We start from the raw sequence: 16,654 nt of genomic DNA, 5'->3' as shown, positions 1-16,654 counted from the left end.
GCCCCCCCGCGACTGCCCCCATGGCAACGGCTTCCCCCGGCCGCGGGCAGGGGGCGGGCCCACGACTGAGGGGGCGGGGCCAGACATCGGCGCCGGGGAGGGCGGGGAACAGGCGGGGACGAGGGGGCGGGGTTGCTCCTCGCCGCGGCGGCCGCCTGGGCCACGTGACACAGCCCCCCCACACACACACACACCCCCCCGCCGCTGCTCTCCCGGGTCATATGCCGGGGGCGGGGCGGGCCCGCGCGCTGCTGCTTGGGGCTGCGTTATCGGCCGCACCGTGTGTCTTGTCGCGGGGCCGAGCGGCACCGACTCCTTCCGTCTCTCCGTCCGGCGGCCCGCCCGTCCCCGCCGCTGCACCATGTCCCCCGCCGCGGTGGTCCGGGGACTGGCGCTGGCCGCGCTGCTGGTGCTGAGCCCGGCGGGGGCAGCACGGCAGACGCGGAGGCCCAACGTGGTGCTCATTCTCACCGACGACCAGGACGTCTGCCTGGGCGGCATGGTAACCCGCGGCTCCTCCGGCCTGTCCTCGGCCTCCCGCACACCCCGCCGCCAGGCCGGCCGGGGGGCGCCGCCGTGGGCCCGCCCGCGAGTGGAGCGGGAGGCGCGGGGTTGTTCGTCGGGGCCGGTGGGAGCGTTGCGAGAGGCCTCGCCTTCGCCGAGGGGGTGCTCGCCACCCGGCCGCCGAGGTCGCATAGCCCGGCTGCGGGCTGGGGAGACCCAGAGAGGGTGGAGAGGGCACGGCGTGAGGAGGGGGTCGCTCCGGGCGCTGAGGAGCGGCGGCGGCCTGGGGTGACAGGCGGTGCGGCCGGGGATAGGGTCTGTCTCCGCGGCCTCAGGCTAAGGAGCGTCATGGTGGGCTTCCTCGGGTGAGCGGAGCTTCTCCGGGAAGCCAACGAGGCTCGAGTGGGTCGAGGCGGAGACTTCTCCGGTGCAGCCTCCGCAGCTGCAGGTAGCCCCTGAAAACTCCCGGACTTCTGCTCCCTGGGGCTGATTGCGAAACTGCTGCAGTCATACGAGGCCCGAGTGAGAAGGCACTGTGAGTGGCTTGCCTGGGCAGTGCGTGAAAGCCGTGGTGGGGGTGGTGGGCCTTCTTTCGGGTAGTCGTACAACCACTTCCGCTCCCCTACTTTACCTAGCATCCTTACGTTTGTCGCTGATTTCCTTTTGGTACCTTTCTTCCAGACCCCCTTAAAGAAGACTAATGCTCTCATTGCACAGATGGGAATAACCTTCCTAAATGCAGTAAGTGTTTACATTAACTCTTTGAATTTCTGAGGTGTGTTGTTTGTATCTTAGGTCATCTAAGGTCTCAAAACTGGTCATAGTTTTGTGAAGTCTGTACCTGTGCGTGTGGGGTTTTTAAATTCAATCTCTAACTACTTTTACGTCTCAAAATGAATATAGCTCGAGGTCCTGCTCAGACTCTGAGGGAGAGTTTCACTTCCTAAAAGTACTTGTGCTAGCTTCCTTAAGCTTTAAAGTAAAACCGAGTAATCTGAATATTTTTATTACAAACTGAGAAGCATTAGAAGAAGCCACTTAAAACTTCCTGCTTTGTGCATGCTGAAAACCCATTTCACTCTTTTCATAGTCTAATGTATTGCCATGGTTAAAATAATGGAGTGAATCAGTATTTTAGTGGCTACTTGCTACTGCATAAGAACCATATCTAATCTGGGAGGGGATTGAAGGGCATATGCTATAGAAACCTAAAACCTGTTTCACGTGCAGCTTCTCACTAGTGAAAGTACTTGGGATGTAATTCTGTGTGTTCAGAAAGAAGCATGCTTTGCGTTGGTGAGCGTTTTAATCAACTCATTAACTGATATTTCAAAGCTATACATTTTGAGGAAATTTTTTTTTTAACAATGTCAATCTTGTATCTCTTCATCCTGTCTTTCCAGTATGTTCCTAGTGCACTTTGCTGTCCCAGTCGAGCTAGCATTTTAACAGGGAAATATCCACATAATCATCATGTTGTCAATAACACTCTGGAAGGAAACTGTAGCAGCAAGTTATGGCAGAAGATTCAAGAACCATACACCTTCCCAGCACTGCTCAAAGCTATGTGTGGTTATCAAACGTTCTTTGCTGGAAAGTATTTGAATGAGGTATTTTGTGCCTTTTTTTTTTTTTTTTACTGTGACACAGTTGGTTTGCATTTGTCCACCTTTCTAAAACATTCAGTGATTTTTATATTTGTAGCTGATGGTGGGTCCCCAGAATGTTTAAAATGGTGTTTACTTGGATGAACAGTTCTCTTTGCCAAGATGGGAAAAATATGATGCAAAGTTCAAATCTTTAACTTAACATGCTCAAAATCAGGTTCTGTAGATACCTGAACGTTTTTAAAGGTTAATTTTGAAAGGATGATGGAATCCAAAGGCTTCTTTAGTATGTTCAGATATGTTAATTTTTAGAGATGATGATTTTAATGACTGGGGGAAGTGGATAGATGATTGGCATGTGGTATTGAAGAACACCATCAAGCCAGTGCCAGACCAGGCACAATGCTAGAATAATGTTAAAGAAAAAAAATCGGTTTGTCTCAATATCCTTGGCTGATATATCCCCTTGAATCAGAGGATTATTTTCTTTTTAGCAGTTAATATGGTATTTTAAATTTTAAATGTGCACTGAGGCAAATTCACTGGGAGAACAGATATTATTGGACCTCTTTACAGAGGTTACCCAGTGCTTTATTATTGAATCACTTCTATATGTGTGATTTTGGGGTTTTTTCTGTTTTTAACTAAGCTGTGGTTTGTAGTAGTTTACAGTAAGATGTAAAATTCAGTGCAGAAAGCTCTAAGATCAGGTGTTCCTCTTGTGTGATGGTTCTTAACAGCATTATTTTCCTTGCATCTCTTGGTGGAAAATGTTGGTGATAGAATAACAGAATATGAATTTCCATAGCCAGGAAAAAATTTGTTTCTGCTGATGTTACTGAGGCAGCTCGGGAAGGGGAAATTTATCTGGCTCCCTCCAAGCATCCCTTGACTCAGCACGGTCTCCTGTCCTTGCCATTAGGCGAGCCACGTAGATAGGAGACAGCAGCCCTGAGAAATCACATTGTGTTGCTCTGAGGCACCCTCTGTTTTGAGTTTGGTGCTGTGGTGGTTTAACCTTGGCTAGACACCAGGTGTCCACCACGCTGCTCTATCACTTCCCTCCTCAGCAGGACAGGGAGGGGAGTAAAATAAGATGGAAAAAAACAACCCTAAACTCGTGGGTCAAGATAAAGGCAGTTTAATACAGCAAAAGGCCGCGCGTGGAAGCAAAGCAAAAGATTATTGTCTACTTCCCATCAGCAGGCGATGTCCAGCCACCTCCCAGGAAGCAGGGCTTCAGTATGCATAGCAATTGCTCCTGGAAGACAACCCTCATAAAAAAACCAAATGCCCCCAGTTCCTCCCCCTGTCTCTCAGCTTCTTATTGCTGGGCAAATGTCATATGGTATGGAATGTCCCTTTGGTCAGTTTGGGTCAGCTGTCCTGGCTTTGTCCCCTCCCAAGATCTTGCCTACCCCCAGCCTACTGCTGACGGGGGGGGAGGAATGTTGGAGAGACAGCCTTGGTGTGTGCTGCACTGCTTGGCAGTAGCCAAAACACCGGTGTGTTATCAACACCTTGCTGCTACCAATACACAGCACGGCGCTATGGGGGCTGCTGTGGGGAGAATTAACTCCACCTCAGCCAGACCCAATACAGGCACTGAGTCATCAGCTACTTTCCTTTTTTTTTTTGCTGGCTTAAAGGCTAGTTGTTGCAGATCATTTGGTACTGAGGTGACAAGAGGCTGGCTAGCATTGCTTAAAGTTTGTACCCCCTTTTGTGGGAGGGTGCTGGAAGCTGTTGGTCTATGCGAAATTTTCTTCAGTGTCTTGTGAATAGTTATCACAAAGCCTAAGAGTGTCTTGTTGCATGGGTGTTTTTATCACCTCCACTACCTGATGATTACTGTATGTTCTGCAGGATCTCTGCATGTTTTCAAGTGCAGAGCAGAACAAGGAATAAAATTTAAATTATATTGGTGAATTACATGCTTTCACTTACTGTCTTTCTAGTTATTTAGCCCTGGTTTCTTTAACAGGCTATCCATGTGTTTTTATATGCACGTATATTGGGTTTTTTCCATTCTGAAGTTGAAATTGGCTTAATGTGGTTTTTGACTAGTGTTGAATAAAGCACATGAATATGAAACATAATTTCTAGCTTTTATTCATTGTAATTGAAACTGAGTCATGGTCTGTCTTTTTTCAGTACGGAGCAGAGGATGCAGGGGGTGTAGGCCATGTCCCTCCTGGATGGAGTTTTTGGTATGCTTTGGTATGTGACCGTTATTTTTTTAAATACTTAATTTCAGTTGCTTTGTAATCCAACTCGTGTTCTAACTTTGGTCATGAAAGAGCAGGCTAAGAGCATCTAACAACTTAATGCAATTTTTCTTCCCTTTTTTCCTGTATTGCCTATCAGATCCTTGCCTTTCATAAAGGCTACTCCTGCTAAGGTGCCAGGGGAAAAAACCTGACTTGTAAAGCCAAAGCAGTGTGAGATAGCACTGAAATAAGTTTTGTTGTTGGAGACCAGTTTTATTGTTGTGGTGTCAAATGCTTATAACCTATTTGACAAATGCTTGTTGGCAGCTCGTTTTGATTATTTCAAGTAATCAATGTACATGTTACTTTGCATAAATATGCATGTGACTTTTCTTTTTCACAGGAGAAAAATTCAAAGTACTACAACTACACTCTTTCAGTAAATGGCAAAGCACGAAGGCATGGGGAGAACTACAGTGTAGATTATCTGACAGATGTACTGGTAAGAAATTTTGCAACACCTGTGTTACAGAAGCTGCTTATGACCAAATAGTGCCTCATGCAGGGGGCTTGGTGAAGGGTGGGGATGATAATTTGTTAGGCTGTATTAGTTCATAAGTACATGATTGTGCTGTTGTGATGGTGGGTGGGCATTAATCAGCAGAGCAAGATTCTGAGTATGTTTAGAAATTACAAGTTTGTGTGTACAAGCTGTGGAGGGGAAAGGGATTCCAGCTGCCCATTTGCAAGCCAGTAGCCTCACTGAGAGGTTAATACTGACCGCTGCAGTACGTGAGGAACATGATGCAGGTAGGCAATTACTTAAATTACTTCATAGAAAGATGTGTTTTGTTACAATACACGACTTCTGTAACACATTCACTGGGCCAAGATTTCAGTGGGAAGTTAAGCATGTAAAAATAACTTTACTCAGTGTTTTGTTAGATGTTATCATGTGCTAGTATACTGTAATGTCTAACTACATCAAACTGATAACTTGAAAATATCAAAGGCTAATCAATACTCTGTAGTGTGAGAGGGTAATATATGGACTGTGAAAATGTGTAGCTGACCAGGGGGGTTTTTAGCCTTTTTACCCTCTTAAGGTAAACAGAGGTGACAAAGATACCAAATATTTAAAGGAAAGTTGGACGAGTTACTTTAGCTCTCTTAAGGCCCTATTTAGCAAGTAGTATTAGCTTGGAGGGTTGGAGGAGGGGAGTGGGAGTTTCCCTCTCCCACTTGCCAAGCTGGAGTCTTAATTTGACATGCCGTTAAAGTACGTGAGTTGGTAGTGCTGGGAGCTCACATGTAGCGCTTGGGAAAATTCTTCTTTGAGAAGTGTCCTCATGCAGTCGATTTGTTGTCTTCTGTTGAGACTCCAATGAGTTTCATTCCAGTAGGTTCTTGAACATAGACAGCTGCTTACTAGGAGCAGAACATTGGATGTTTCTTAGGGTACCGAACAGCTGTCTGATTAAATTTAGATTTACACTGTCTAAAGCTAGATTGGAATTGATAAGCCAGAAGTGAGACTATCCTATTAGTGGCATTGTACTGCTCTTTTTTGATCCTTCAGCAGCTTGTAAGCATTTTGACCAACAGGTCACTGCTGCATAAACTTCTTCCCTGTGGTGTGTTACCTATTGACCCAGCAGTGTATTATGATTGCATATATGAGTGTTGTATTGTACCTTTTGCCTGTAGTTACCAGATACATATTCAGCATTTCAGAGCTAGTGTTTGAGTTTAATTCACTTCATGGGCAGTACACAGGAGTAAATTGCTTCTGCAAAGTTCCTGTGTTGCTTGATGTGATACACAAGTTTTCTTGTCCTGACTAAGGACATCTGGGTACTTAAGTCTGGCTTTAAGAATCTGAACACTTGGATCTGTCTGCTGCAGTCCTGATGTACTGCAGTTTAAGCCCTAACAAAATCTAAGTTGATTTCCTGTGAGTTTACCTACATCATACTGGTTTTTGAACCAGGTTTTCAAACTTCACACAGGTCTTATCCTCCCTTAACTGTGGTGTCATATAACTGAAGTCCAGCCCTACTTGCTTAGATGTACAAGTTAGGAGGAAGGAAGAGGAGGGAATTCCTAGTGTATTGTTTCTTCTAGAGAAAGAAAAAGATATCCAAAATAGGGTATACTAATTGGACAGGAAAGGAGAATGTTGCAAAATATGAATAGTGAAGAACTCATCCGTGATGAATACCTTTGAAGCTTTAATTTCAAAGGCTGACTGAGGGAAGGCCAAAATGGAACTCACAATCTCTTCTAACTTGGTACTCGAAGTTGTGTACAGGCTGAAATGAAAATGAAGTGCAGTGAAGTGGCGTCAGTGAGTGGAGTTTGGCACTGTCCTCCACTAGAGCTTCTGGCTTCACCAGCAGAAATGTGGCACCCCTTATAAACTAGGAGCTTGATATAGAATGAGTATATGCTATAAACAGTCCAGCTGAAAAACTTTTTCAGAACTATTGCTATTTCTGAAGACAATTTAAACTGTTGAACTGGGATCTGTCAGGCAGGAGATGACATCTGAGAGCCTCAGACTCTTAAAGAAAGCTCCCATTTTACTTGATGAAAACCAAGTTTAGGTGGATTTTGTTGATACTTGGAATAGGCACAAACTTCTGATGAGCTTTCCAGGTCTAAATAATGCAAAGGTCTGAAGTAGAAAGCTGTTCAGATACGTGGGACAAATTAACACAAACACTTGGGATCTTTTTTTATCACAAGCTGCTGTTCTGGACCTTTGTAGATGAGCAAGCAATAAGTTTCTGAAATAGTTTAAATGTTCCAGTACTACTGAGCTCTAAATAAGTTATGACTATCTAGTTTGGATTTTTCAAATATTTGCTGTTTTCCTTTGGAGGTATGACTTTTCTTCTCTGACAAAACTGTTCACAGGCCAACATGTCATTGGACTTCTTGGAGTATAAATCTAATTTTGAACCTTTCTTTATGATGATCTCAACCCCAGCACCGCACTCCCCTTGGACAGCTGCTCCACAGTATACAAAGAGCTTTCAGAATGTCAGTGCACCAAGAAACAGCAATTTTAATATTCATGGAAAGGTAAGCTAACTAGCAAGAATCTGCATAGGTTATTCTACTAGTTTGTGAGAGCAGTAGGCAATGACCCTGACTTGCATGTTAAGTTTAAACAGTGAGAAGAACAGGCTAATACCATGACTACTGGTTGTTTAGGTATGTTAGTGAGCCTTTCAGGATAAGATATGTTTATTGTGACTTTGAGATATTTGCATACCAAAATCTTGTAAATAAAAAAAGGTAGTGGCAAAAATAAGGCAGTACAATGGAATTACGATTGATAAATGGAAAAAAGTTAATTCCTTGTCCAGTTTCCACACTGTTCTGAAGCTCTGAAAATGTTCTTTCATGGCTCTCAGTATGTTCAGGAGAACACAGAGGTAGTGTGCTACACAAAGGCTCAGGTAAAGAATGATGAGAGCCCTGTCCTCTTCGGGTGGATGGGTGGTCCAGGACTTGAGCTGGTGGCAAAGCTGCCCCTAGGTGACAAGCATATCAGACTAACCAGAGGACTTGGTGAAATCATGAACTACAGGGTGCAGGGTCACTAAGGGCTTTGAGAACTTGCCTTTCTTTTGTTGAAATAATCTGTAACCAGAATTGCTGAGCCTAATGTTACAGACTCGCAGGCATCCTTGTGACAGGGCCTTCCACTGCAAGCAAACTTGGCCAAATATGGTCTAGCTCAGACTAATCCGCTGCGACTTACACTGCCAATAAGTGAAAGCGAAAGTCACAATTAATCTGGTGAGATATTTAACTTACGGAGGTTTTGTATTTTTGATTCAGTTAGAACTTGCTACTGTTCATTGTTCAACTGATTCACTTCAAGATTTGCTCCTGATCTTAAGACTGAGAGATAACACTGCCTAAATGCCTATGTGGAGCCTAGTGATACTTCTCCTAAGGTCACTATGACTCATGTAGTACAGGGTGAAACTTGTTTTTACCTGAAGGTTGTAGCTTGCAAAATGACCATGTGCCTATCAGTGTGATATAAAAACATGAATGAAAGGAGAGAAAAGGGCTGCAGGCAGTAACAAATGCTTTAGCCCAACCTGTTAAATTTCAAACTAGGGGAGCAGGAATCAAACTGGTTTTTTTCTCCATAACAGGATCCCTAACTTTGTCTTAGACTCCATTACTATAATAACTGAATGCTTTTAAAATAGTGAACCAGAAATAACTTGACCAGCAAAGTCAGCAGCTAGCCAAAAATACAGTGTGAGAGTTCCCTTATGTGGAGCAAAAGCTCTGCATATGCCACATAACACCAAGCAAAATGACAGCCTGACTTAATGTTTGGTAGTTAGTAGATACAGCAGTTTTACTAGGTTTTGCAATAGGAACAGACTAGTGTTACCCTTCTTCCTGGACACAATAGCTATAATCATTAACAGTGTGCATTTCTGTAATTGGCAGTGTTGTGGTCTTGGAGCCCAGCTCTTCTTTGAGCTTCACTGTTTTCTGGGGTGAGCACAATTCTTGCAATAGCAATAAACACGTATGTAGGGTCAGACCCTTGAGTCCTTGACTTTGTAATGCTTGCTAGACAGTCTTGCATTGTACAGTCTTGGTCCTCAGTTGTGAACCATGGCAAATGATGGGTAGCTGTCTGGTGTCCCAAGCAGGACTTGATAGTCCAGATGAGTGGTTTATCTAAGCTGTTCTGAGGGAGAAGCTGATTAATATGTGTTGGGTATTTCTCCTGCATGCATTGTTTTTCCCGCAAAATTGGAGTGCAGCTGTGTTTAGATTCTGCTGGCAAGATATGGTATGCTGTCTTAAGATCTCCTAAAATTTCTGGGACATAGGGTGGCAGCAGGATTGGTGGACAGCTCGAGAAAAGAAAGAGACTTGACAGGGGCTGATGGAGAAGCAGATTTGAGGATTCTGAGTCAGTGTGAAGCTTAGTGAAATCCACAAAGGTGTTTAGGTGCTGCATGAAGTTTTTGAAACTTCAGAGGAAGGTAGGAAGAACAAAATACTCCAGAAAAGAGGAAGGTTCTACTGCACTAAGTGACTTATCTGCCTGAGTTACCCAGCAAGGTTGTGCCCTATGCAGGGCCTCTCCTAATAGCCCACCTATTGTGAAAGGCGGCTGGTGTGCAGGTGACATTGTCAGCTCCTCTGTACTCTGAAGAGCTTCTGCTGAGCTGGGGATGGGGTTTGTGATGGTTTTCGTTACTTCTGCCTCTCTCAGCCAGCACACAAGTCCTAAGTGGTTGGTCTTGAATATGCTGTGTTGTCTTCCTGAGACAGACTTAGCATCTCTCCAGAGAATTCTTTTAACTACTGGAAAATAGAGATCTGGATACAACTGAATTTAAAATAAACTGGACCTGGTATTAAGTCCCCATTGCAAAAAAAAAAAAAAAATCTTTCCTTCAGCTGGCATCAACAGAAAACAGGGGAACTGAGTAACAGCAGGAGATATGAGTCACTTCATTGTGAGTCCCTAAAGCCTGAGCCTGTTCAGAGTCACTCGCTTGTGACATGAAGGGAATTGCATAATGAGAGGCTCTATGGAGAGGAGTGACCAACTAAATACAGGCTCGAGCTGGGGGTGATGAGTGGGTCATCTCTGACCTACTAAATGAGAAAGTGCAAAGCTGCGTTGAGGTGACTTTCTCCTTTACTCTGCTTCCCACTAATACTAACTTTCAGGTTGTTCACAGCAGACCTTCCCATGTGTTTGTGCAGCAGCTGACCCAGTTCATACTGGTGCTTCAGGATGCGGGAGTATCACTTTTCACAAGCCTTAGATCATTTCCATTACTTTGGGGGCATGGGTGAGGGGAGAAAGGGAGGGGCTGTTTCTGAATGTTGGGGATACAGCTAGAAGAATCAATAACACCTCAGCTAAAGAAATGCTTTTGTTCTGGAGTCAAATCCAAATAAAATGGTAATGTTTCTGCTCCCCTCAGTAGTCTCCAGCCCTGAGTTCATAGGCTACCAAGAATCTGATAGTGGCACCATTACAGATCTTCATCCTCACCTGTCCTAACTGCTTTTGATGCAGGAGTTTCTCCCCACCTCTCTACCTATGTTAGGATGCTCGCCAGTCTTAGGCCGAAAAGAACCTCACTTTGACAACCAAGTCCAACCTTACAGTGCTGCTCAATCCTTCAGATTTTTTTTTCATCAGACTGTATCTCTGGGAGAGCTTTCCCTAGCTCCTCTCACAAACTTCTTTCCTGAGCTGCTTTGAAAAGATCCACAGCTGTTTTCTTCTCACCAAGGGCTGAGCATAATGGAGCTGTAATATGTTCTACTCTTGCAACTTAGATTTTACATGAATGGAACTGGAATCAGGTCAGTTTGATGGCATTGCCTGGCTGTTTCACAGGAATCATGTGGATGTTTTACCCTAAACAATGTTTCTGTTGTAATTGGCCTAAGAAAGGTTTAAAAGCTGGTACTTCTCTCCTACACTGATCTTTTTGTCTTTTTTTTTTTTCTTTAGAACAAGCACTGGTTAATTCGACAAGCAAAGACTCCAATGACTAACTCTTCAATACAGTTTCTTGATGACGCTTATAGAAAGCGGTAAGATTTTTTTTGTTGTTGCTTAAGATTTCTACTGAGAATTTTTTATTGGTTTTTTGAAAAAAGTATTTTTTTAAAAGGGTTGTAATAAGTCTGACAATAGATGTCAAATTGCCTGTAATAGTTGTCTGGCATCTGTCTCAGCAGACCTGACTTTCTGTTTACTTTTTGCAAAGAAACTTGTCATTGACTTCAGAAACATTTTGCTCCCAAATGCTGCCATCATTTATCATAAAAAAGACAAATCACGCTCAGTATCTCTACTGCTTCTCTTCCAGTACACAACAGGTTTTCATAAAAAATGGTCTTACCTTCTACTTCACTTGAATTCCAGATTCTTACATGATCTGTATCTAATGTGATTGATTTATCTGCTTTATCAGATTTATCTGATTTATTAACCTTGGCTCTCAGTCTGTAGTCTCTTTACATGGGAATACCTGACTGGCCAAGGTGGGTGCTCGATTCCTTTTTATAAACAGGGATGTGGAGAGTACTGTGAAGATACAGCTTGTTCCCCTTTTTTAATAGAAAGGAAGGGTATTTGTTTACACCGTAGGTGTATTTTCTTTTAAAAGTCTGCAACAAACATTAGCTTAACTTTAAGTGTTAAACTCCATTTTGAGTGGTTATTGGGCATTAGCTTGTCACTTTGGAGATGGAAAACCAAAGTTTTTTTCAGGCTTGCTTTATGAAAAACAAAGGTAAAATTATGCAACAAAATCTTAAATTAAGCCTGGAGATGATAGGAACCAAGAATTGAATAGCCCTAGTTAATTCAGTGTACTACTAGTCTGTGGAGGCTTGTTATGTCTTACCAGAAGCAGTCACTGGTCTCAACAGCAAACCCCGTGACAAAGGAAATAATAACTTGTTCAAGGCTTTGGAGACACTGGAATAATGGACTCTGATATTACATGAGTAATACAAAATAGCTGATGTAGTTTTCAAGCAGAAAGGATCCCATACAGACAATTAAATTCACGGCAGTCTTGTATTTTTAATATTAAAATCTAGGCATAAAGAACTAATAACAAGTGACCTTGCAGGAGATAACTCTGACTCTTTGCCACTGTGTTGCTTCAAAGTTGGTCTTGACTGTCTCCAGATAAGAATTAATTGGCATTTTGACGTCTTTCTCAGACACTACAGAATAAAATCAACAAGAACTGAAGACAAACAGTCCATTTCTATCTTAAATAGTAGCCTCAAACAGTACAGTGTAGTAATCTATGAAGTTTGTTTTAAACATTTGCAAGAAAACTAATCCACTTACAGTGGACTTCTGCCTCTGTTGACTTGAAGCAGAATGTGAATGCCCTACCTGCAGTCAGAATTCTTCTAAATTTTTCATGCTTCAATATGAATAACTTTGTTCCTGCATAGGTGGCAAACTCTGCTGTCAGTAGATGACCTGATAGAGAAACTAGTGAAGAAACTGGAACTGAATGGAGAATTGGACAACACGTACATCTTTTACACATCGGACAATGGCTACCACACTGGTAAAATTTTCACTGCTTACTGAACATATGTAGAAGATCCAGGAATCGCATAATATTTCGCCCTCAGGACCACCCCGGAAAATGGGAACAGCTTCTATGGGAAACCATAGGCGTGAGAAGTATTGATTTGAGTTGCAAAACAATCTGGAGCTGCAGTGTGGGGTGTTTGGGGATTTTTATTGTTTGGTTGTTTTTTGTTTGGTTACGGTTTTTTAGCATTAATCTCTACCACTGTATCCTGGTATACGTAAAATTAGGACAGAAATGGAGGAAGGGTCTCTGTGTTCTGTAGGAAGAGTTACCATGAAAGAGTTAACCAGTAAAAATCTGTCAAAGACCTGTGTCCGTATCGTGTTGTACAACTAAAAAAGCAGTATCTAAGCGGTTAAGTTTTGTAAGATAAGGCTTATGCTTTGAAGCTGTCTGTTCCCATCCTCTACTTTGTTAATGTAGTTCAGGTTAAGAACTTCTTGTGACTTCTTAAAAAAAATTGGTTGCTGGAAATTATGTAACACAGGACTCTTAAACCAAGAAGCCATCTAACTTTTTCCGTTTTTCTACTGTACAGGCCAGTTTTCTTTGCCAATAGACAAACGGCAGCTGTATGAGTTTGATATCAAAGTTCCGTTGCTAGTTCGAGGACCAGGGATAAAACCAAATCAGACAAACAAGGTAAGGAAGAAGTGAAATCAGAGTACAGATTTACTTTTAATATTGTTTCATAATTATCAACTTTTAAGTAATAATTTATCCTCTTGCCTATATATGCATCAATGAAATGAAACCTGTGGAGTGGTAGAAAGTGCAAAGACCTCATTCTAAAAAAGCTGTGTGCTCTTGTTTGAATCAGTAATTTTAAGTAATTGCAGGCTACAAAAGTAAACAAAACACGAGGCTCAACTTTCCAAAGGCCCCACAATTGCTTTTGAATGTTACAGGACCCATTAGCCTATAAAGATGAAATTAAGTAGTGTTTAGGTGTACCTAAAATTACAAGTACTTAAAATACAGAAGTCTCGTTATTACATCTGTTAGGTTCTGGTCTTCTGAAGTAAGTTTTCCTCACCCTGCAGATGCTTGTTGCAAATATTGATTTGGGTCCCACTATTCTGGACATCGCGGGGTATGACTTGAATAAGACCCAGATGGATGGGATGTCACTGTTGCCGCTGTTGGTAAGTAGCCGGACAGGGATAGTAACTGGTAATTCTTGCGAGGGTTATTTTTCAAAGTGAATACTGCTTCCTTTGATAGACTAGGTCAACTCATAGTCCAGGTTCTTCCCTTGATGTCATTTTCACATGGGATGTTGATAGCTTAGTGAAAAAAGTAGGTATCTTGTTTAAATGCAGATGTATTTTCACAAGCTCTACAACTTTGTGGTCATTTTGTAATAGAAAGTTGTGTCATCCTTTAGCTAATCCTGATATTTTTAATAATTCCCGGTTTGAAGGCTGCATGTTGTTTCCGCCTCGCATCCTCCCTCCCCTTTTCCTTAGGATTTCTCAGAATAAACGCAGGAGAAAAGCGGACTGTTCTTACTTAAATCTTTGGTTTGCCTCAATTTTCAGTAGAACTAGTGTCTCCCCCTAAACTCTGGGAGAATGCGTGTGGTTTTATAAAGTAAACCTGACCTTTCCAATAAGTAAGCAGAAGCCTATTTAAATAAAGCTGCTTGCAGTTGATCCTTTTAGTTTTAATTAAATTTAGTCTATAAATTGAAGGCAGCTTACTTGGAAACGTAGGAGATCATCCAGACTTAAAACAGTGCTTTGCTTTTAAATCCTTGTATCCAAACCTTAAGCTGTTCTTTAGACAGAAGCAGGTAAAAGGCATCTAGTTTAAACTCTGATGGAATCAAAACAGTGAAACTCATCGTTTTGCTGTATGTGCCTGTGATGGTGCTGTATATTAACTTTAAACTTCCCTCTCCCACTGTCTTTTAAAATGCAGCTACAAATAGAGCAGCTTAAAACTTAGTTGCTTCTTAAAGCTGTTTATCTTTCCTTACGCCAAGGGTATCTTTTTCCATCTGTTGCGGTAGTCTGATATAAACCAAATAGAAACAGCCTTGTTACAGGGATCTGGTCTATAATGGAGTAGTATCTGGCCACGTGGCTCCTATTTGGTATTAATGCGTGCTTCTTTATAAATTGAAGATAGTACTTTAAACCCTCACAAGAAGGTGTACTAATATTGTTGGAGTTGGATCCTTGTCTTCCAGCTACACAAGACATTGAAACCTAAGGCTAAATATTATTTTAAAATAATTCAAACTGCCCTGTAAGCAGTGGGCAGCATTAGTGTTATACCAGGCATGGAGAATTTCTTCTGTTTCACAGCGCAGTGGATACTAAGTCATGTTAACCTCTTGTCCTAGAGAGGAGACAAAAACGTGACATGGAGATCAGACTTCTTGGTGGAGTACCAAGGAGAAGGATACAACGGCAGTGATCCTACCTGCCCTGGCCTAGGACCTGGAGTCACAGTAAGCAAGACAAGATCTGTTAATAGTAGAAAATAGCTGTTGAATTAAACCTGTTTGCTGCATAGAGTAACCTGGTTCTATAAGTAAGCTCCCAGTGTCTTGGTAAGTAGGAGCTAGCTCTGTAGGTCCTGTGCAGCATTTAAGAATTGGAGGGAGACATCCAGCCGTGCAGAACTGATGTGTCCATATGACCATACACAACACAGTAACCATTTCAGTGGGGATCTACAGGGGCTCAGGGCTGGTGAGGTACACAGGAAGGTGTGGACTTGGCAAAGTGGATGGCAGCGACATCATGTTCTTTCTAAACGTCCAGTGACCTCGTCACCTGATTCTTATCTGTGACTTAAATAAGTCACTAGCTAATTCCTGAATCAAATAAGGTTTGCTTTAAGTAAAGCATCCCATTGGTGTTGTCTTTAGTAGTGGGTGTTGTGCTGTTCAGAGTATGTACATCAGCTTCCCAGACAAAATGTGCTTGATCATGCTGAGTTTAATAACACTTTTCTTAAATTTAGAAGAGGTGAGTTTTTGCTTAAAATCCCCAGTGGAGACTTGAATGTGTTAAATTCAGATCCTGGTGTTCATCAGTTAACTGCAGTTGGCTTGAGCCTGGTATAGACTCTAGGAATAGGATTGCTAATTCATCTTTTTTTCCTGCTCTGAAGTCCTTGTTCACTGCTCACTTCACAGCACTGCTTCCCGGACTGTGTCTGTGAAGATTCCTATAACAACACATATGCTTGTGTAAGGACGCTGTCAACTTCCTGGGATCTGCAGTACTGTGAATTTGATGACCGGGAGGTAAGTCTCTGTCTGACTAGCAGATGTCAACGGTTCACAACTGTGTGAGTGACTGTCTGCACTCTTATCTGCTTTCAAGGTTTCCATAAAGTACTTTGAAAAGCAGACTAGCACTGGTTGCAGGATAAACAGTGAAGTATTTATCTGCTGGTGAGAATGTTTGACCAAAACTCTGGTGGGATTCTGGGAAGAAGAACAAACCAAAAAAAAAAAGGGGGGTGGGAGGGGAGTGAGGAAGGGACAATAGCCTAAACTATGATTATTGCCTTCTGGTATCACCTAACAGCCTCACTGGGTTCAGTTCTCTGTCCCACCCTAATTTGATGTGGCAGTCTCTTCTGTACGACAAATATTTTCTGTTACACTGTACCTCTGCTGTTCTTATGTTCAGCTGCAACTCTCTTCCCTGGGAAGAACTGGAATCCCAGGCTAATCATTTCTCTTCTATCGCTCACTTGTTTGTCTGGCAAAACAAGTATTTAAGTTACAACTTTGAGAAAGGCCTCTAACCTTATCGTGAGTTGTTTGGGTATAAGGGACATCATGTCCCCCCCTTTAGAAGCTGTTCAGATATCACCAGTGGAGCACCCACTGCATGTACAAAATCGGGTGTGTACAGGGCTGATCTTTACTTGTGCCCATTTGCACACAGTTGTTTCAGAGAGCAGGTTGGGTTTGAGGCAGCTGGGTCACAAATCTAATAAACTGCATTGTCAGCAGATGCACAGTAAATACATAAACAGTAGGTACCCTCAGTTATCATGCCACCACACAAAACATTTTCTGGTAGTCTATAATGAACAACTTAGACCAGGGGAGTAAATCTCACAAGATAGTTTTTGCAGTAAGATTGTAAGACAGACTGTATATGAGACCAAGATACTGATTAGCAGGCCTTGCCCTTCATTTTTTTCACTTTCTGAC

At 42.6% G+C, this 16,654-nt stretch overlaps 2 protein-coding genes across 4 annotated transcripts in view; one reads left to right on the top strand and one right to left on the bottom strand.

Moving 5' to 3' along the window:
• Window positions 1–147: 147 nt before the first annotated feature.
• GNS (glucosamine (N-acetyl)-6-sulfatase) overlaps window positions 148–16,654 on the top strand; it is a 25,562-nt gene continuing 9,055 nt past the window's right edge. The window contains exons 1-12 of one of the 3 annotated variants that reach the window (XM_054813332.1): window positions 148–502; window positions 1,186–1,245; window positions 1,908–2,114; window positions 4,266–4,331; window positions 4,725–4,823; window positions 7,241–7,408; window positions 10,851–10,933; window positions 12,320–12,438; window positions 13,007–13,110; window positions 13,512–13,613; window positions 14,819–14,926; window positions 15,620–15,730. In XM_054813332.1, coding sequence (XP_054669307.1) covers window positions 362–502; window positions 1,186–1,245; window positions 1,908–2,114; window positions 4,266–4,331; window positions 4,725–4,823; window positions 7,241–7,408; window positions 10,851–10,933; window positions 12,320–12,438; window positions 13,007–13,110; window positions 13,512–13,613; window positions 14,819–14,926; window positions 15,620–15,730 — 1,368 coding nt within the window. In that variant the 5' untranslated portion in view covers window positions 148–361. The remainder of the gene's footprint in view (window positions 503–1,185; window positions 1,246–1,907; window positions 2,115–4,265; window positions 4,332–4,724; window positions 4,824–7,240; window positions 7,409–10,850; window positions 10,934–12,319; window positions 12,439–13,006; window positions 13,111–13,511; window positions 13,614–14,818; window positions 14,927–15,619; window positions 15,731–16,654) is intronic. The other 2 variants (XR_008575470.1, XR_008575471.1) reach the window with 2 other exon arrangements.
• Window positions 11,775–16,654, bottom strand: part of LOC129201716 (adipocyte plasma membrane-associated protein-like) — a 21,914-nt gene continuing 17,034 nt past the window's right edge. Inside the window, exon 10 of the mRNA XM_054813339.1 lies at window positions 11,775–12,079. Within this exon, the coding sequence (XP_054669314.1) occupies window positions 11,961–12,079 (119 nt within the window). The 3' untranslated portion in view covers window positions 11,775–11,960. The remainder of the gene's footprint in view (window positions 12,080–16,654) is intronic.

Source organism: Grus americana, chromosome 1 (assembly GCF_028858705.1).
Source record: "Grus americana isolate bGruAme1 chromosome 1, bGruAme1.mat, whole genome shotgun sequence".
Classification (NCBI taxonomy): Eukaryota; Metazoa; Chordata; class Aves; order Gruiformes; family Gruidae; genus Grus; species Grus americana.
The sequence above is the reverse complement of the archived record's forward strand: the minus strand, read 5'-3'. Positions and strand labels throughout refer to the sequence as shown.